We start from the raw sequence: 20,904 nt of genomic DNA on the forward strand, positions 1-20,904 counted from the left end.
ACTCCAGCCTCTTCTGTTGTGAAAGAAAGCAACTTCAAAATAGCCAATATTTGCTTGAAATATTCTCACATCTCCTCTAGTATCTACCTGATGTGTGGTGATCGCCGTGACTTAATTAGTGTTTTGTATAGCATGACCTCTTCACTATTTTATTGTTTTGGTTAAAAGTGGAAAGTATCATATTTACCTTCTGAAAATTTTTAGTTATTTGCTCAGTTTTTTTTTTACAAAGATTTGAGAATACGCATTGCAAGATCGCTCTACATTTTGCAGCATCAAAATTTTCTCAAGCATTTGTTTGCCATGCTAACCCATGTACTATTTCCACACCCTTTCCATTGTTATCGTATCTATTCCACACTTTCTCCTTGGTTAAAGTGACTCCATTGTCCCACTCTTTAGAAATGAAAAGTTGATATTTCAAGTGACCTTTCATTAGAACTGGGAAAGTGAGTTACCATTAGGGGTGAGGGGTGTCTGTTATTGGGTGAAGACTAAGGTTGTTGAGGTGATCCTATAATTGTTGGTGCCATCTAAGAGAGGGAAATGAATGGCTGATATATCTGAATGATCCAAAAGAACTGAATGAGGACTATAAGAGAGAGGCAATGTGGAACAGAGCAGTTGCTGGAAATCTGCAATGAAATAATTCTAGAAATGACCTGGTGGATATAATCTAGCATCAGACCAAGTTGGTTCTTCACAAGTAAGAAAGGCTGGTGAGGTGAAAATGGTTGAACTCTATTCATTTCTTATCAGTGCAAATGCCTAGATGGAAGATGAGGGACTATTCTTTGAACTTCTTAATCCCACTCGCATTCTGACCTCTGTCACCTTCGCTTCTTCTAGTTATCTGTCGTACTTTTCACCATTTTTTGTCTCTGCTATTCCAAGAAAACCCTGACTTTTAGGATTGAGGAACACGCCATTCTTCAATATAGGCCCTTGGAACTCTACCAAATTCAGTCATTTCACATGAACATGCACTGTGAATAATCAAAAAAAAATGAAGTTGTGAAAGTGATGGGCTTTTATTAACTATAGACTGGAACAGCTGTCAACCTCATTGACTGATCAAGGCAGAGTGAAATGGAGGGGCATGCAAAGGGTTATGGGTAGGATCAGACTCTGGAGACCTATCCAGCTGGCAGCAGCCAATCATAGCATAACAGTGGTTTTCGACACAGACTTTTCCTTTTTATGTCAGACCCAAATGGTTGTGTAAGAGCATGAGAAAATAGGTGCGGGCTTATCTGCCATAGACATCTGTTTCCCACAGCCTTCATTTCCTGCAAAAGAAAAATGTACTTCATCGCCTTTCATCCACCTGTAATTTCGTTTCTCTCTCCTCGGGTGCTACCTAATCTGAAGAATACTTCTGGCTTACTTTTTAAATTTCAGATTTGCAGCAATTGCTCTCTTCTGCATCTTGATATTTCAGCTATTTATTTTTCTCTTTCTGCTTCCCCATTCATGTTAATAAACATATTTAATGATTCAGTTCAATGGCTCTTCAGTTGTGATTGAAGAGTCAAGGATCTGAATTATTATTAACGTCACTAGCATTTTCTGTTATTTGTGGTGGTTGAGTATTTTAATAATGCTTCTAATTTAGTTAGTGTGACAGATTATGTTTGTATTGTATATAGATATGTTGTTGGGAGATAAATAGGGCAGTTTTTTTTTAGTATAGGTCACATGCAAACACTTTTAATCAGATCTTATTTAAAATACTGGAGCTCTGCTCATGCTAGACATGTCAGTGCCAAGAGCCTTTGCAAAAGTTTTGGAGCGTGTCCAAGAGACTTCACTAATGGATTGTTGCTTACAACAGATGAAAGAAATTGTCAGAGCCGCAGACCATCTGGAGTGGTACTTACTGTTCTGGGAGGGTCACGTGGTTTTGCAAGTAGAGAGAGTAAAACAGGTTTTCTCTCACAGAGAAAGGGAGTTCAGTTCTGCAGTAATCCTTCAAATGTCAGAGGCATTCAAAATTCACAAAGACTGTATTTGGATGCTGGAAAACCAGGAGTAAAGGTAAAGTTTCCATTATTGTCACATAATACTACATTTCAAATATAACAAACATGAAATTCTTTAGCTTTTGTCTCCTGTAAGGCAGAGAGAGAGTCACCACTCTGTCCAGTGGCCCTTACAGAAACCTGCAGCAGCAGCTGGGACTGGAACAGGACAAGCTGGCAAGCTTGTGGAAAACCCCATTTGGAAGACATGTTGTGAATGCTTAGTTCAGCCTGGTCAAAGCCCTTGTGGTTCATGCAAGAGGAGAATATTGGCTGTCTAATGTTTCCATTGAAATAAGAGAAACAAAAAGGAACTTTGTTGTAACCTGAAAGAAAGAGTTTATCATCTGGAGAATCCGGAGGGGGCAAGTTTGTTCGGCAAGACCCTGAAGTGGCTGAAGAAATCAGTCGTGGGTGTCCAGCAAACAACAAATCTCTGTCTGAAAAATGACAAGAACTTCCTGAGTGGTAACCATTTACCTTTCAAGCACCAAAGCCTGGTGAACTTTATAAATGTTAAGTTCTCTACACAGTTTAAGAATTTCCTGCAACTAGTGAACTTGAAGGAATGAGAAGTGAGATTGGACTGTGAACCAAAGAACTTTTCTGAATTTACACACACTTTACATCCATGTGTGCTTAGAATTAGAAGGGGGTTAAGTTAGGTTAGTTAAGTCAAAAGTGATAAGTTAAAGTGTGATTCTGTTTTCATGTTTAAAGATAATTAAAAGCAACTTTTTAAGTAACCATTTGTCTTAGTGAATATCTATTTGCTGCTGGGTGTTGGGGTCCTCTGGGCTCGTAACATTAGATAGCACATGGGTATGCAACAGGATGAAAAGAAAGGGTAAAAGTTTTGTTTGGGAATGTTACAAAACTGAGGTTTTTCTTTCTTGTGCAAGGGTTGTGTAAGAGGTGAATAGGAAACAGATTCACTGAGCTGTCTGCCAAGAAGTTGAGGAATGATTGAAGGATTTTTTTTAAACAGCTTGTATTTATCAAGACATTGAAGTTCATTTTTTTTCTTATCATTGTGTTACTATTCTTCTGCAGTCATCTAACAGCAAATATTTTTTTAAAAAAGTCAATTGTTTCATCAGTTCCAAATTAAACCAATAATCCAGACTCTGAATTTTACTAAGGATCTATTCCTGGAACAATCACATCACCTATTTCAAATTCTTGTTGCCTGAGTTGTCAAGAGATACTTTTGCTCTAAAAGTTTGGAGAATATAATCCTTTTTTGGTGATTTTAACATTTTAATCAAATATTGTTATTCTATAAGGATATATTTATCTGGTGAAATAACATCAATACCATCATTGCATTGTTATTTTTGTTTCAAATCTGATGTTCTGTAACTGGCGAATGCCATTCTTGAACCTGGCATGAGGAAGCAACATGCTATCCTGGCTTTACAAAAGGCACATGCTTGACATTGTCTCATACTACTTCTATATAAACCACAATTTAGATGGAAGCTGAAGTACAGCATACAGGATATCATAGCTTGGGAAAGATGCTTCAACACTAGAAAGAGTACTTGGAGATTTGTAAAGCCGTTGCAAGAGTTGTGGATGTTTAATTAACAGGGAAAATTCGCAAGGCTGTAGTTGTATTTAAACCTTGGAAAATTCCAAATAAAGAAAGACCAGCGAAGTTAATAGGAGTGAATTGGGAGGATCAGAAGGTAGAAATTGAGGGATCCAGTTGAATTTTATTGACTGTATTTATGAATGATACAATTTTTCATGTTAGCAGTTCCTTAATCACATGTTATGTTTGTGAGTAACATTTTTGCAATGATTCTGTTAAGGATGTACTTGAGGAAACACTTACAAATAATGTATCATAACAGGAGTTATTGAGTAATGAAATTGATGCAAATCGTCTGCTCAAGAAATATGAAGCAAGTCAGCTACCAAACAAGCTCCAGTTCTGATTTGAATTGTGCTTTTTTCACATTTCCTGTGTTTTCCTGTATCATTTTTACCCCCAAAAAAGTTTACTCTAATCTGCCCGTCACCATTGTAAATCACCTGATGGTGCTGATTGTACCATTTCAATTGGCATGTTAACTTGTATGGGAATTTAGACATGCAACATGGTAACTGGCCCTTCTGGCCCACCAGAATACCCCTATTAACTTACAACCAAATACCCCTATTAACTTACAACCTCGAACATTTTGAAGGGTGGTGGGAAACCCAAGCAGAGACGGGGAGAACTTACAAACTCCTTGCAGACAGCGCTAGAGTTGAACCCAGTTTGCTGGTGCTGTAATAGTGTTGCCAACTGTGCTGCTCTTAATGCAGTGCCTTTATATGAAGACTTTTGCTGAACTGGAGAAAGATCTGGGTCTCCCAAAGAATGTGTGACTGTCATTTTAGGATCACTTTTTTTTTGTTTTAAACAAGTTTTAGAAATTTGTATTTTCTTATCAATTTAAACCAGCTTCTTTGTAACACTGTCAGTGACTTTGGTATTTCTGCACTCTGAACTACAGTGTCTTGATGCATGAGTAATATATTTTTCAATATCTATTTGGCTAAAAGTCTGTGCAGTGACTGGACCAAGCTTGAATGTGTCCCTTACATTAAATCCTGGACCCCAGTCCCGAAGTGCGGAATGTGGTAAATTAAGAATTGCAAGGGAAATTACAGTCAGGAGTAATGGGTGTGTGCCAAAACCATTTTACAGTAAAATGTTGCACAGATGGTTTATTTTTGAAGGTGTGGCTTTTAAAAAAAAAAATCTTAGTTTAGCAGGAGTACGGGTTATATTTTTCTGATGGTTTAAAATTTCTGACTAGCTCAAAATATAAGCATAATTTTTAAAAAAAATTGGTTTTGTGTTTTCCTTAAAAAAATGTATCTTATCACTTTGTATGAGTTAATGTGTAAGAAAAGTTAATTGATATTTTTTTTAAATCAGCAATTTATTGGGCAACGACAGAATGAACTACTGGGTGATTGTACTTTTGGTGCTGAGGCACTTCCTGGTTGATGCCTTCACCATCCCACTGGAAGAGCTGGAAAATGGAGGCTGTCATTGGGTCGTACTTGTTGCTGGCTCCAATAGCTGGTATAACTATAGGCATCAGGTATGAAATTGGATTAAGCAAATGTGATTTGTGAAAGGAAGTTGGTCATCAAGTTTTGACAAAATTTGCTTGACAATAGTGTATGTTATACAGAGTCTATTTTATCCCCTACCCCTCTCCCCTCCCTCCTGTACTCTAATACAAAAAAGAAAAGATTATACAAATTAAACAAGTAGAGAGAACAAAATATTGTTAAAGTACAAAATCTTTAAGGGAACTTAAGAAGAACCCAAAGAAACCTAAAATAAAAGGATAAGGAACCAAATACAAGAGCATGATGCCTGCATCACGGCCCACGTCACTGATCTCTAGCATTCCACTACTGGCACATTGTATTCACTTTATCTAAAATGGGTATAATTACATTTGTTCACCAATGTGCTGGAGATAGGGTTGCCACACCCTAACTAATGTGCCATTTTTAAACTCAAATTGAACGTGATTTTTCTCTGGGGAATACAATTCTACAGTTCTGTATTCCATCATGTAATATTTAGTTGGGAGACGGACTTTCCTGGCTACTGACAAGGTGACCTCTACAAACTGAATTTGGTATCTGGACAGTTTAAATGTTTCCTAGAAGGTATAATTCTGGATCCTTTGGAAAATTCACCTTTTATAATTTTTTTCAGAATGTCCCTCAGGTCCGCCCAGAAGGATCTCGCCTTTGTACACATCCATATTGAATGGATAAAGGTTCCAATTTCCACACCACATCTAAAGCACATTTCCAAGATGTCTGATTTAGATTTATGTAAATGTTGTGGTGTGAGGTACAATTGTTGCAGGAGGTTGTATTGCACAAACTTGTAATGCACTTGGCATTAATAACTGCTGTCTTGCTGTCCAGACATAGATCTGACCAGCACAGCTGATGGATTGTTGTGCCCAAGTCTGATTTTCCACCTTTCCTCAACCTGTATAAGCCCAGCTTCACACCCTTACTTTAGAATAGGAGGTACATCATAGAGATAAACTTGTGTGTATTCCCCTTTGGAATTAGAATCCCATAGATGGACCCAAATGATCCTTTAAGAAAGATTTTAGCTGAAGATAACAGAAGAAAGATTTTATTAGGCAAATCATGTGTATCTCTCAGCTATTCGAAATGCATGAGCTGCCCTTGCTCATAACTATCCTTGATGTACCTGATCGCCTCCTGGAACCAGGTGTCCAGGATCTTATTATTCAGCGTCATGGGTATTAATTTGTTCTGGGTAAAGGGTGTTTACCTTTAGTCCAACACATTGTCATATCTGAATTACATTTTAACATGGGGTTTTCTGTTTTCCCTGATATAAATTTAATGCCCCATTTTATATATAAACTCTCCTGCTATCTTTTCTCCTACCATGTGTAGTCCAATTTGTGCCCAGGAGGGGGTACCACCTCCCTCAAAGAGTGAAGTAATTAAACCTTGACTGGGCTGCAACAATAGAATTTTTTTTTTAATCTAGTAATTTCAGTCCTCCTGATTTATAATCCCAAGTCAGTTTTTCAATGGAGGTTCTAGCCACCTTACCATTCCACTGGACCTTTTTGACACATCCTTTGAGCACCTTAAAGAAGCCTTGGGCAATGGAATGGGTAAGAACTGAAATAGATATTGTAGTCTTGGCATCATTTTCATTTTAATACAATTAACCCTGCCCATCAAAGTTATGTGTAGGGTCATGCTCGTCAATATCATTCTATTTCAACATAACATCCCAGCTCCTGTACTCAGTACTTTGATTTACAAAAGTCAATGTGCCAAAAGCTTTCTTTATGACCCTTTCTACCTGTGAAACCACCTTCAAGGAATTGTGTATCTGTATTCCTAGATACCTCTGTTCCACAGTTTGTTACTGTGTACCATGTAAACCCTCCCCTTGTTTGTCCTCCCAAAGTGCCACACCTCACACTTTTCCACATTAAATTCCATCTGCCATTTTTTTTCCAGCTGGTCCAGATCCCGCTGCAAGCTTTGAGAGCTATCCATGCTGTTCTATTGCACATCGAATCTTAGTGGCACCTGCAGATTTGGTGATGCTATTTAGCACATTATTATCCAGTTTGTTGATGTAGATGACAAACTTCAATGGATCCAGCATCAATCCTTGAGGCACATCAGGAATCACAGGCCTCCAGTCAGAGAGGCAATCCTCTGCAACCATTCTTTAGCTTCTCCCACAAAACCAATGTCTAATCCAATTTACCACTTCATCCGGGATGCCAAGCAATTGATCCTTTGTGACCAGCCTCCCATGTGGGACCTTGTGAAAGGCCTTACTAAAATCTAGTAAGGCAACATCTATGTCGTTTCCTTCATCCACTTCCTTGTAATCTCAAAAAAAGCTCGCAGATTGGGCTAGACATGTCCCACCATGCACAAAGCCATGTTGATTATCCCTCATCAGTCCTTCTCTATCTAAGTACTTGTATATCCCGTGCCCAACAACTTCCCCAATTCTGAGGTCAGGCTAACTGTCCTATAATTTCCTAAATTATTCTTGGGACCTTTCTTAAACAATGAAATAACATTAGCTATCTTTTATCACCTCACCAGTGGGTAAGGATGTTTTAAATACCTCTGCTTGGATTCTTACAATTTCTACATCATCCTCTCTCCAGGTCTGATGGACTATCTTGTTAGGTCCTTGGGATTTATCCACCCTTATTTGTCATGAGATAGCAAGCACCTCCTCTTTGTAATCTATATAGCACAGATGGGCATCCTTTCTTTTTTAAAAAAAAGAAAACTCACTTTCCACCTTAAGCAATCTGCATGCCCTAATAGTGCTCTGTGATTAGTAAAGGACTACTTAAGGTGGGATGTAAGTGGGAAGGGAAGGTTGCGAACAATTGTTACTGAGATATTTTGCTTAAGAAAAATTGTCATTGGCCCATTTCATTTGGAGCTATGAAACCATGCACATAATGAGTCAATTAAGTACGAGTAAACCAGCGTTTCCACTCACATTCCACCTTAAACAATCCCTGTCTAATCACCAAGCACTTGTGGCCGAGGGCATGCTCAAGGTGGAATGTGAGGTTTTTTTTAAAGAAAAAGAAAGGTTGTTCACCCCTGCTGCATAGGGTTCATGACTGCACTACTGTTTTGCCTCACTTCTATAGACTTTGTGTTTGTCTCCCAAGGAAATAGATTTACAAAAAAAAATCTCCTACGCCTTTCTCAGCTCCATACACAGGTGATCACTCTGATCTTCATGAGGGCAACTTTTCACCACTATTATCTTTTGGCTCTTAATAGAAGCCCTTGGGATTTTCTTTACCTTGACTGCCAGAGCAACTTCATGCCTACTTTTAGCCCGTCTTATTTCCTCTGTTTTGGACCACAAGATGGACAAGCAGTAGGCCATTTTGCTTCTCTCTCCCTTATTGTTAGGGGTGCCAGGGAATGGTCATAGTGACTCTTTGTTTGCCTTTACTATAAAAGGAACCTTTGGACCACAATGTCATAACTCCACATGCCAACCCATGCTCTGAGCTGATCTGCATTAATTTTGCATTATTAACAGGCAGATATTTGCCATGCATACCAGATTGTCCACCAGCATGGTATTCCGGATGAACGAATTATTGTCATGATGTTTGATGACTTGGCCCAGAGTGACATGTAAGTATGTTAAAATAATGCTTGCAGGTATTTTGTCTATGAATCCACGGTGATTGAACAGCTTGTGTCTATTTCACCTGCCCCTGACAGGAATCCTACCAGAGGTATTATCATTAATCAGCCCAATGGTGGGGATGTATACAAAGGTGTGATCAAGGATTATGTACAGGAGGTAAGCATTTTAAACTAACACTTTTAAATCCTGTGTTGCATTTGCTGGGAAACTATTAAATCCCTCACTTGTCAGTTTGACACAAAAGCTTGAGAAATTAAAAATGCAAAGTTGTTATTGTGAGGCATCAAAATGTTAGGCTTGTCTTCCCACCTTCACAGGAAAACACGCAAGCAATTTTTCAGTGCCTTTTGAGGTTTAAAACTTGCGTCATGGAAATGAAGTTTGTGTTCTGAGTTCAAATAAAGTGAATGGAAGACGATTGCACTTCCTTTAGTACTGGTTACGTTTGTTTTCAGATGTGCCATGAAACCTGTATGGTGTCTTTTTGCTCAGTTATAATTAATAGGATGGTTGTAATGTCCTGCTCAAAACATGTCCTCTAACCATCACTACTATGAGATCATTTCTCTTTGAGTTCTTTGGCTTTGTTCGCCACCCTTTTTCACGAATTAGTGAAAACCAAGTTGTAAAGGTTATCTGGAGGACAATGAAAATTGTAAATATCATGCACATTTGTTACTTGTATCTATCCTACATTCAGAATGTGACTCCAGAAATCTTTTTGGCCGTTCTCAGAGGAGATGAAAAAGCTGTTCGTGGGAAAGGAACTGGCAAGGTTTTAAAAAGGTAATAGTTTATATTAATTTCATCCTGTATCAGTGATGTACAAGGAATTTGCCAATACTTTATAGGACTGATGGGGTTTCCAGTTGTGATCTGTTTTTAATCGGTCATTCTTTAAAAATGGATTTGACACTTGTTGATTGCAGCATTGATATTAACACATTCGTCTCTAATGTCAATTAGAAATGAGAACTATTCAGTCCATCACATCTCTGCAGGCTCTGCTTTGATCAATGTTCTCTTCTTCCTCTGCCCTTTATTTCCCATTAATATTTTCTTCCATGCATGCCCCATCAATTCTTGATTGTCAGTACCAGCAAACCTTGCTTTACGAAACTAGAGCGTTCCTGTGAAACTTCTCAAAAGCTGAAATGACGTAAAAGTGAAGACTCGTTCACTACTATTGAAGGCTATTTCCATAAAAGCAAAAACCCATTCAAATTTCTTTTGGATAGCGAACACAGTTTTTTTTTGTTGTTGAAGAGAGTATTCATAAAACTGGCTGTACTTGCAGATCTTTAGACTGCGGGAGGAAAATGGAGTGCTCATGGTCACAGTACGTGGAAACTCCACACAGTCAGCTCTGGAGGCTAAACCCTGGTCACTGGGGGCTGTGACGTAGCACCTGCTGCACCCTTTTATCGCACTTACTGTGCCATACCAGACTTCTAGAATTGTTCATGCAGTAAAAGTGCAGAGTTCTTCTATGGTGGAATGCTATTTTAATTTTGGCTTTACAAATTCCTATCTGCAATATTTTACTGAGTTATTAACTCAATCAAAGTACTTGTTACATGCATTAACCAATGCATATCATGGCCATGAGATAATTACCATGCTTTTAAGTATTTATAGAATTTCATCTGCTGAGTTATCGATTATGTTGAGGAGTGGTTAAATTATTCACACGAATACATGCAGCTTTTTTTTAAACTACTGCTGATTCATTATTTCTTCCCACAAACTGAATTTCAAAACCAGCGAACTTAGAACACAGAACATCTGTAATGATTTTGTTATTTAAATTATATAATGCTCTTTGCATTCATAATTTCAACACCAAATAGTTAAACAGATAATTCATAGCATAGTCGTTTACAACTTTTTTTTTTTTTTTGCCACCTTCTCACTCCCAAACTGTTTGACTGTCCTGCATTTGCAGAAAAGTACAAGGTGTGTAATTAAGATTTGGACAAATTTAAGTTTTAGAACCAGTGTTCAAAGAAGCAGTTTATTTTGGCATTTGATCTCTTTATAATTCAATTAGGGTATAGAATAAAAGTCTAATAATAATAATCTGACAACTATAGAACTTTGTACTGTTTCCCACCAGATTTTCCAGACTACACTATTGGATAGTACTCTAATTAATATCCTTAACACACTTTTTTAACATATTGCACAGTATAATAAATTTAACTGAACTAATGCGAGTGTCACGCGACTCATGCACTTGGAGGCAAGTAAGGAGTACAAACACTTTTAATAGCTTACATTCAATGGCCAGTAGGCACAATAGTCCTCTGGTGAATCGGAGGTAAGGCGGGAAAAACCGGGTTTAGGTGAGGTTGGAGCCATGGGAGGAGCCAGCCATCTAAATGGTGAATTCCAGTTCAGAACTGAGCCTGTGGGTGAAAAAAAAACTAATACTTTACAAATATTTAAAGTTAAGTCTCTCAGAGGGTCTGGTAATTCTGGTTGAGCGTTGCAGTACGGGAGGACTTTGGGCTTCCTGAACTTCTTGGACCCCCGTGGTACAAGGTCAGTGGGTCTCGAGGGCTCCGGTTCAGGTCGTGGGATGGATTGGACCACTTCTCGAGCAATATCCTCCGGGACCCTGAGTGGGGTCCCTGGCATGGGACCCTCAGTTCCAGTAGGTGCCAGGTCTCTGATCGAGACGGTGTCCTCTCTGCCATCGGGGTATGCATTGTAGGCATACGTTGGGTTGGCATGCAGCAGCTGCACCCTCTCAATCAGGGGATCTGTCTTACTCCTCCTTGAGTGCTTTCTCAGTAGGACTGGCCCTGGCGCCATCAGCCAAGCTGGGAGAGTAGTCCCAGATGTGAATTTCCTCTGAAACGTAAACATAAGCTCATGAGGAGTTGCGTTGGTCACAGTGCAGAGGAGTGACCTTATGGAGTGGAGCACTGTGGGTAGGACTTCTTGCCAGCGTGAGTCTGGAAGGCCTTTGGACTGGAGAACCAATTTCACTGCCTTCCATACAGTCGTGTTCTCTTTGTCAACTTGTCCATTTTCCCCCCCAGGGATTGTAGCTAGTCATCCTGCTTGAGGTGATGCCCCTTATGATCAGGTTCTAGCTTAGCTCTTTGCTCATAAATGATGAGCCCCGGTTGCTATGGATATAGCTGAGATACCCGAACAGGATGAAAATAGAGTGCAAGGGCCTGATGACCGTGGTGGTGGTGATGTTTGCGCAGGGGATGGTGAACGGAAAACATGAATACTCATTGATAATGTTGAGGAAGTACACGTTTCCATTGGTGGAAGGGAGGGAACCCTTGAAATCAACACAGTCATTCAAAGGGGTGGAATGCTTTTATCACGTGCGCTTTGTCAGGGTGGTAGAAGTGCAGCTTGCACTCCGCACAGACCTGGTAGGACCTGGTAATTTCCCTGATATCCTCAATGGTGTAGTGCAGGTTGCGTGCCTTGATGAAATGAGCCATGTTGATGAGGCCTGGGTGGCAAAGCTCATTGTGGAATGACCACAACTGACGAGTGTGTACAGAGGTACAGCTTCCTCTTAACAGGGCATCTGGAGGTTTATTGAGCATACCTGGCCTGTGTGCTATCTCATAAATATAGGTGGAGAGTTTGATCTTCCACCTAACAATCTTATCATTCTTTATTTTGCCACTGATGGCTGGTTGGTGAGCAGTGTAAATTTTCTGCCGGCCAGGTAATGCCTCCAGTGCTTGATGGCCTCTACAATGGCTTGAGCCTCTTTCTCCACAGATGGGTTCTGAAGCTTGTGGCCTTTCAGGTTGCGGGAGAAAAAGGCAACTGGCCTGCCCACCTGATTAAGGGTAGCAGCCAGAGCTATGTCAGAGGCATTATTTTCCACCTGGAAGGGTGAATTTTCATACACTGCATGCATGGTGACTTTTGCTACATAGCTCCGAACGAAGTCAAAAACTGCCTGGGCTTTGGCTGACAATGGGAAAGAAGTGGACTCTAGGAGGGGGCAGATCTTATCCGCATAGTAGGGGACCCACTGAGCGTAGTAATAGAGGAAGCCCAGACATCTCCTTAAGGCTTTCATGGTCCTCTGGATTGGAAGGTCTAACTGGGTGCATTCAATCGGGGTCAGGGCCAATGACTCTATTCTCCACCACGTCTGGAACACACACGAGTTGTAAGTGAGGTTTAGGGCCTTGGTCATGTGGAGAAACCTCTGGAGGTTGGCATCATGGTCTTCCAGAGAGTTTCCACAAATGGTGACGTTGTTGAGATAAGGGAAGGTGACCTTCAACCCATACTCATCGACCATTTTGTCCATCTGTCACTGGAAGACCGAGATCCCATTGGTGATACTAAAAGGGACCCTCAGGAACTGATAGAGCCAGTCTGTCTGCCTCAAATGCTGTGTAGGGGAGGTCCTCGGAATGGATTGGTAACTGATGGTATGAGCTTTCAGGCCAATGGTCGAATAGACCCAGTACTGCGGAATTTCATTTACCATGCCCGAAATTCAAGGGAGAGGGGTATGCGTCCAGGAATGTATAACGATTAATTGTTTGGCTGTAGTTAGTCACTAGCCTGGACTTTTCTTCCTCTTTCACAACTACCATCTGGGCTCTCCATGGGCTGTTGCTAGGTTCAATGATGTTTTCTTTGACAAGCCACTGTTTCTCGGTTCTAATAAATTCCCGATTTCCCCCACAACTGTATGCCTGTGCTTTGTAACCATTGGTTTGCAATCAGGAGTCCGGTTCGGAAACATTGCGGGGTGGGGAGGGGGGGTTGGCATAAATATTTGGGTGGAAAGGCTACATGTGGTGTCCAGCTTTTGGGACTGTCCAGCTTTTGGGACTTTCCATTCTGCATTGTGATTAGAGGAAGTGGGCCAGTGTACTCCATGGTTACACTTTTAAGGTGGCATAGGAAGTCCAGGCCCAGCAGCACAGGAGTACACAAATCCTTCAATACATACAATTGGAACTTAAAAATTCACGCCCCCCCACCCCACCTTTTACAGTTAGATGTACTATGCAATACCCCTGGATAATTGCAGATTGCAAAGATAGGAAAATATGATAGTCCATTGGGTACACTCTTAAGTTTTACTGCAAAGCCATTGCAGAGTTTATAAAGATCTCAGTGGAGCTGGTGTCTACTAAGCAATCAGTTAAATGTCCGTTTACTCTCCCCTCCATCGCTGAGTTATTCAATTGGTGAGGTATTGCCTGATCCAGGACGATCGATGCCAGTGTTCTGGAAACCCCATTGCTCCCCACGCTGATGTTGACTATCTCCTTTTGGCCCATGGGCAGATAAGATGGCATTGACCACGAGGCACGGCAAGATGGCCACCGTCCATCTTGATCTGATGATGGACTAAGTGGCGCCAACCTCTAGGTGCGGCAAGATGGTTGCCGTGGATGCTTCACTTCTGGTGGTGGGTTCTGCCACAAGGTGCAGCAAGACGCTGGCGGCAAACAGCACTGAGAGATGGAGGCCAGTACTTTGGGACTCAGGCACGGGTTGAGTGATGATTTGGGGGGGTTGCACACACAGTTTCCCTTTTGCCTGGTAGACCTTCACCCAGTGCCCTCACTTACCGCCTCCTGCGCACATGGAGTTCTTCGTCGGGCATCAGGCGTGGGGGTGCTGTGCCTGTTCATAGCAGTAGCTCCCCCTCCAGTTGCGTGTGACCGCAGAGATCGGTGCTGGGGCTGCGGGTGGGGGGGGGGGGTCCACAGGCGCTCCAGCGACCTGGTTGTCTGAAAGGGCGCTGCTTTCGTCCGTGAGGTCGTTAGCTCCCGGTTGAGCCTGCTCTAGTGCTTTCGCCAGCTCCTGGGTGCTGGCCAAGTCTTCCTTTCCCCAACTCCAGCAGTTGCTGCCTCACGTACCTTGACCTCACTCCTGCCACGAGGGTGTCCCGGATTTGTTCCTCCTCTCTCACCCAGGCCATGGCTGCTTCGTAGTGGCATTTTCTGGTCAGAGCCCACATTTCAAGAATATAGTTGTCCAACGACTCACCCAGATACTGCTGACATTGAGAGAGCTGGTGCCTCGTCAGCACATAATTCTGGGGCCTCATGTAGTAGGGCCTCAAGCCTTCTAAGGCCAACTCATAGGTAGCACAGTCTCTGATGACAGCGTACCCTTTGGGACCAACTCGAGAGAAGTACTGATCTCCATAGATCATCCAACGTTGAAGTCGTTTTATGTGGCTATCAGGTCAGACTGGAAGCACTCCAGCCAGTAGGCGAATTTCTCTGGGGCCTCAGAGGACAGAGGGTCGATTTGGAGCATGCCTGGCTTCAACAGGGCTTCCATCTCATTTCAAAGGTATTTAAATTGTAATGCAACTGAATGCGCAACTGAATGCACTCCGAGACAAGTGAGGAGTACAACACGCTTTTAATAGCTTACAGTCAATGGCCAGTAGGCACAATGGTCCTCGGGTGAATCTAAGGTAAGGTGGGAAAACCAAGGTTTATATTGGGGTAGATGAGGGTGGAGCCAGCCATCAGAACAATACTTGGACAGTGAATTCCAATTCTGCAGTGAGTTCAAAGGAAGGGTGAGAAATTGGCTTAACCATCAGGATTTTTCAATGGTAATTTTAAATGCAAAATTGAAGGTATTTTCTTGAATAATTTAATGATTGTTTAACAACAGTTGTGTCTAAATTACCTTGCAAAAGGCAGATTCTCTTTTCAGATTTATTGTCAGAGTACCTACATGACATCATACAACCCTGAGATTCTTTTCCGGCGGGTGCAGCAGAATTACCTCTAATTCGATGTGCAAAAAAATGTACACAGTGTATGCATGTAAACAAATAAAGAACTGTAAACAAATTGCAATACAGAGAGACTAGAAAAGAAAATCAATAAAGTGCATAAATAAGAGTCCTTAAGTGAGTCCCTGGTTGAGTTTGTTGTTGAGTCTGATTGTTAGTAGCTGTTCCTGAACCTGATGATGTGAGTTTTGTGGCAACTATACCTCTTTCCTGATGGCAGTGGGGGTCCGATGATTGCTTCTGCTCTCTGACGACAATAGTGGGGAAGGTTTTGCCTGTGATGTCCTGGACTGTTTCCACTACCTTTTGGAGGGCTTCATGCTCCAGGGTATTGATGTCCCCATATCAGACCATGATGCAGCCAGTCAGCAATCTTTCCATCCCACATTGTAGTAATTTTCCAGGGTTTCTGGTGTCCTACCGAAACTCCTGTGGGAGTAGAGGCACTGACTGACATGCTTTCTTCACGATGTCATTGGGTCCAGGAAAAATCCTCCGAGATTGTGACTCCCAAGAACTTAAATTTGCTCATCCTCTCTACCTCTGATCCCCCCAATGATCACAGGATCATTTGTCCTATGTAATTTGTCTTATTCTTAAGTTTTTATTTAGTTACAGCTGACATAGTAGATGACGGAAGGTTTTTGTTTTGACAGTGGCCCCAAAGATCATGTATTTGTTTATTTTGCTGATCACGGAGCAGATGGAATACTAGCATTTCCCAGTGATGACGTGAGTAACTTTGTTTAGACTTGCACTTCATCGTTTCCCTAATGCACGATTTGAAGGCTCTCATCATATTCGCTATCTAAATTACTCCAATTGCAGTTTAATCATAAGGATTAATTTTATATTTTGGTTGATGAGAGTTTGGATCTTAAAATATCACCATGTCCTACAGACCTTGAGCATTCCAATATACATCATTTTAATACTTGTTCAGGAGGATTTGCAGGGCCTTCCACATTTGGAACTGCTATTGTCTCTGTTTATGCATTGGCGCTATATTCGTCTGTTGTTAATTATACAGAGATGGTACAAATAATGAAAAAAAGAGTACAGTACCCCATATCCGAAACACTTGGGACCATACGTTTATGCAACAATGGAACGAAGCAGCAGAATAGCATCAGCAAAATGCCTGTATCAGCGGTTAAACAACAAACAAGGGCCGACATGAAGTCACAAGTGGAAAATTCACATGAAATAGTGTTTGACACCAAAAAAAAAATTATTATCTGCTTACAAAAGAAGATAAATTCTCTTTGGGTTTTTCAAATGTTTCCTCCAGTGTCATCTGCCTCATTGTCTTTTGCTGCTGCTTGTCCCCGACACCTGCCCAGGAGCACGAGGCAACCTCTTTGATGCCACCCGATGCTCAGAATGGAGTCGCTGACTCCGGCTGCAGCCGATGCTGAAGACTTGGAGCCAGTTCTGTTTGGCATCTTCCCAGCCAGAAGCAAAGATTTTGTTCTGTACCACAGAGCTTTGTTGTTACCAAACTGGCACCAACAGAGCGTCAGAGCCCCACATGGGAAAGTCATGTGGCGGTTTTATTTCCTCTCCAACTTGTGACGTCATGTTGGCGCTAATTTTTTTTTTCAGTTTTTGGACCTTTTCAGTTTTTGGAACTTCGGATATGGGATGCTCGACCGGTGTTAGTAGAGTGATGATAAAAATGCCTCTGTCACCTGGTGCAAATGGAATGCGTTCAGGGATGTTGGAGAAGAATTTTCCCTAATTCACCAATTATCAGGGTGGATTCTATAGGATAGGAGAGGCAGATATGATGACCGTGTATATATGTGTGTGAGTGTGTGCATGCCCTTGGCTGACACACAGCAACAAGCTGGTGAGTTCAAACTCTGTTGGTAAATTTTAAGAAAAGAAATAGGGGAAATTTAATAGGTTCTTTGTAAATTATGTTAATAAAGGCAAGATAACTTGGATTTGTTTGAAAGCAAGTTCACGTTCATCAACTTGAGCAAGTTGAAGCTGATTAAAAAGCAATGCTGCAGATAATCTATATAGATCTTCAGATAGAATTTCATAAAATTCCACAAGGTTTGTTGACATTAGGGCAGAAAGCGTGATAAAACGTCGTTTCTCTGGGAAATAGTAAGTAGTGATAAGTGTTGGGATCAATTCTACACCACTGCTAGTTTTCTTACAAGTATTAATGAGGAGTAGAGAGTAAAGAAAGCCTGCAAATCTGAGCAGAATAATGTTGAAAGCAAAAATGTAATCTGATAGAAGAGATGGCATAGGCATACTTCTAAAATGTAAACCAGAATAGAGAGTCCTGTTATGTATTAATCCACGTAAGTGGAATATTGTGCAGAAAGCAGTTAATGGTCCAAGTTTGATTGGGTTTCATAAATTGTAATGTTGAGTTACATTGGTCTCTCCTTCAAAAAACAAAAGAACTATCCACACTAGGAATTTTGCATCCAATTTTTATTGTCACACTTTTGGAAAAAGGTAGTTTCTTGAATGGTAGAAAGAAAAGCTGGTTGTTTTAAAAAATTTAGACTTGACAATCTTGATCTTTTTTCAACTTTGGCTCCCTCGAACTTTGCACACCGACTGCATAAAACGTTTTTGAAAAAATTGTGTTACCCAAGGTGAAAAGACAGAGAGCTAATTGGCTTGGGGATGCCATGAACTTGAAGTATGAATAATATTTCTTTTCCCCCTTAATAGTTCAACAGCAGATTTGTTTGTTCTAAAATGTAGAATAATAATGTATGCACATTATGGAAGTGAATTTAAGAAGAGGAATTCCTTGCTTGCACATTGCAACACTGAGCATACACTAAAGGACAAATTCCTGTTGCAAATTTCTAATATCTAATGTCAACAAACTTTTATCCACTAATAAGATGTCAATTTGTATCTTCCTCTTCCAAATGTGGTTTTTCAGTCAAATGGATATTTAGACAATAGACACTAGGTGCTGGAGTCGGCCAATCGGCCTGTCGAGCCAGCACCGCCATTTTTCAGATCATTGCTGATCATTCACTATCAGTATCCATTCCCAGCCTTATCTCCATGACCCTCAACTCCCCTGCCCACAAGAGCCTTATCTAACTCCCTTTTGAACATATCCAGGGAATCTGTCCCTACCATCCTCTACAGCATTCCACAGATGAACACTTCTCTGTGTAATAAAAAATTATCCTCATCTCTGTCCTCAAGGGCCTTCCCTATTATCTAAAACTATGCCCTTTAGTCCTAACATAACATAACAATTACAGCACGGAAACAGGCCATTAGGCCCTTCTAGTCTGCACCGAAACAAACACCCCTCTCTAGTCCCACCTCCCTGCACAATGCCCATAACCCTCCATCTTCTCATCCATATACCTGTCCAACCTTTTCTTAAATAATACAATTGACTCCGCCGCCACTATTTCTCCCGGAAGCTCATTCCACACTGCTACCTCTCTCTGAGTAAAGAAGTTCCCCCTCATGTTACCTCTAAACCTCTGCCCCTTAATTCTTAACTCATGTCCTCTTGTTTTAATCTTTCCTCCTCTTAACGGATATAGTCTATCCACATCCACTCTGTCTATCCCTTTCATAATCTTAAATACTTCTATCAAATCCCCTCTCAACCTTCTACGCTCCAAAGAATAAAGACCTAATCTGTCCAATCTCTCCCTATACTCTAGATGTTTAAACCCAGGTAACATTCTGGTAAACCTTCTCTGCACTCTCTCCACTCTGTTTATATCCTTCCTATAATTAGGCGACCAGAACTGCACACAGAACTCCAAATTAGGCCGCACCAACGTCTTATACAATCTCAACATCACCTCCCAACTCCTATATTCCATGCAATGATTGATAAAGGCCAGCATACTAAAAGCCTTCTTTACCACCCTATTCACGTGAGTTTCTACCTTCAGGGAACGATGTACCGTTACTCCTAAATCTTTCTGCTCTTCTGTATTCATCAATGCTCTCCCATTTACCACGTATGTCCTGTTCTGATTCTTCTTACCAAAATGAAGCACCTCACACTTATCAGCATTAAATTCCATCTGCCATTTTTCAGCCCACTTTTCTAAGCAGCCCAAATCCCTCTGCAATCCTTGAAAACCTTCTTCATTATCCACTATTCCACCTATCTTAGTATCGTCTGCATATTTACTAATCCAATTCACCACCCCATCATCTAGATCATTAATGTATATAACGAACAACAATGGACCCAATACAGATCCTTGAGGCACACCACTGGTCACCGGCCTCCAACCTGACAGACTATTATCCACTACCACTCTCTGGCCTCTCCCTTTCAGCCAATATTCAATCCATTTGACTATCTCAAAATTTATACCTAAAGACTGCACCTTCCTAACTAACCTTCCATGTGGTACCTTATCGAAGGCCTTACTGAAGACCATATAGACAACATCCACTGCGCTACCCTCATCCACATTCCTAGTCACCTCTTCAAAAAATTCAATCAGATTGGTCAAACATGACCTTCCTCCCACAAATCCATGTTGAGTGCTCCTGATCAGACCCTGTCTATCCAGATGTTTATAAGTACTATCTCTAAGAATTTTCTCCATTAATTTACCTACCACAGACGTCAAACTTTCAGCCTGGAGGATGCGGCTCTGGGGCGGCTGCGGGTGTCTGCAAAGGGACTTTCAGGTGGCAGTGCTGAAGGCAGTGTTCGGCCACCTGAAAGGTCCGAAGTGGGGAGAGTTGCCACGGAGCAAATGCCGGCTCCTGAGTCGGGGAATCTGTCTGATGGCTAGCCTCCTTGCTGCCTGACAGCCCCCTCCTGCTTCCTGACAGTGGCCAGCACGGGACGTCGGGGCTGGGGCTCGCCGGCTGCTGACATCCCGTGCCGGGGGACTGTCGAAAAGTGGGAATTGCTAGGCATCTGAAAGCTGCGAGTCACTTTCCCTGGTGCTGCTTTCAGGTGCAATGGGGGATTCTTCGAGCTGGAGAATATACCTACCCGTGGAGGGTTAGGTAAGTTCTCCTCCTGGCCGGGTTCTCCACTTTCAGGTGTCAACCTGACAGCTGCATTGGGGTAGAATAGGTGGCTTTACAGTCGGATTTTCTGGTGACCTGAAAGCGGCTCTAGTCTCTCCCAACATTGGGAACATGTAATCCGATTTCACTCTGTCTAGCCCCTTGATAATCTTATGTGCTTCAATCATGTCTCCCCTCATCCTTCTAAACTCCATCGCATATAAGCCCAGTCTTTCTAACCATTCAGCATATGCCAATCCTGCCATCCCGGGAACTAACCTTGTAAATCTGCACTGCACTCACTCTATAGCGAGTATGTCCTTCCTCAAATTTGGGGAACTGGATGCAATATTCCAGGTGAGGTCTCATCA

At 41.5% G+C, this 20,904-nt stretch overlaps 1 protein-coding gene across 6 annotated transcripts in view; it reads left to right on the plus strand.

Annotated features, from left to right (window-relative positions):
- The window catches only part of lgmn (legumain), a 75,276-nt gene that overhangs the window by 28,680 nt on the left and 25,692 nt on the right, over nt 1-20,904 (plus strand). For 3 of the 6 annotated variants that reach the window (XM_069916226.1, XM_069916223.1, XM_069916228.1), the window contains 5 exons: nt 4,957-5,125; nt 8,647-8,744; nt 8,835-8,916; nt 9,461-9,546; nt 16,192-16,267. In XM_069916226.1, coding sequence (XP_069772327.1) covers nt 4,979-5,125; nt 8,647-8,744; nt 8,835-8,916; nt 9,461-9,546; nt 16,192-16,267 — 489 coding nt within the window. In that variant the 5' untranslated portion in view covers nt 4,957-4,978. Of the gene's footprint in view, nt 1-1,941; nt 2,038-2,109; nt 2,490-4,956; nt 5,126-8,646; nt 8,745-8,834; nt 8,917-9,460; nt 9,547-16,191; nt 16,268-20,904 lie in introns of those variants that run through there. The other 3 variants (XM_069916224.1, XM_069916227.1, XM_069916225.1) reach the window with 3 other exon arrangements.

Source organism: Narcine bancroftii, chromosome 2 (assembly GCF_036971445.1).
Source record: "Narcine bancroftii isolate sNarBan1 chromosome 2, sNarBan1.hap1, whole genome shotgun sequence".
NCBI lineage: Eukaryota > Metazoa > Chordata > Chondrichthyes > Torpediniformes > Narcinidae > Narcine > Narcine bancroftii.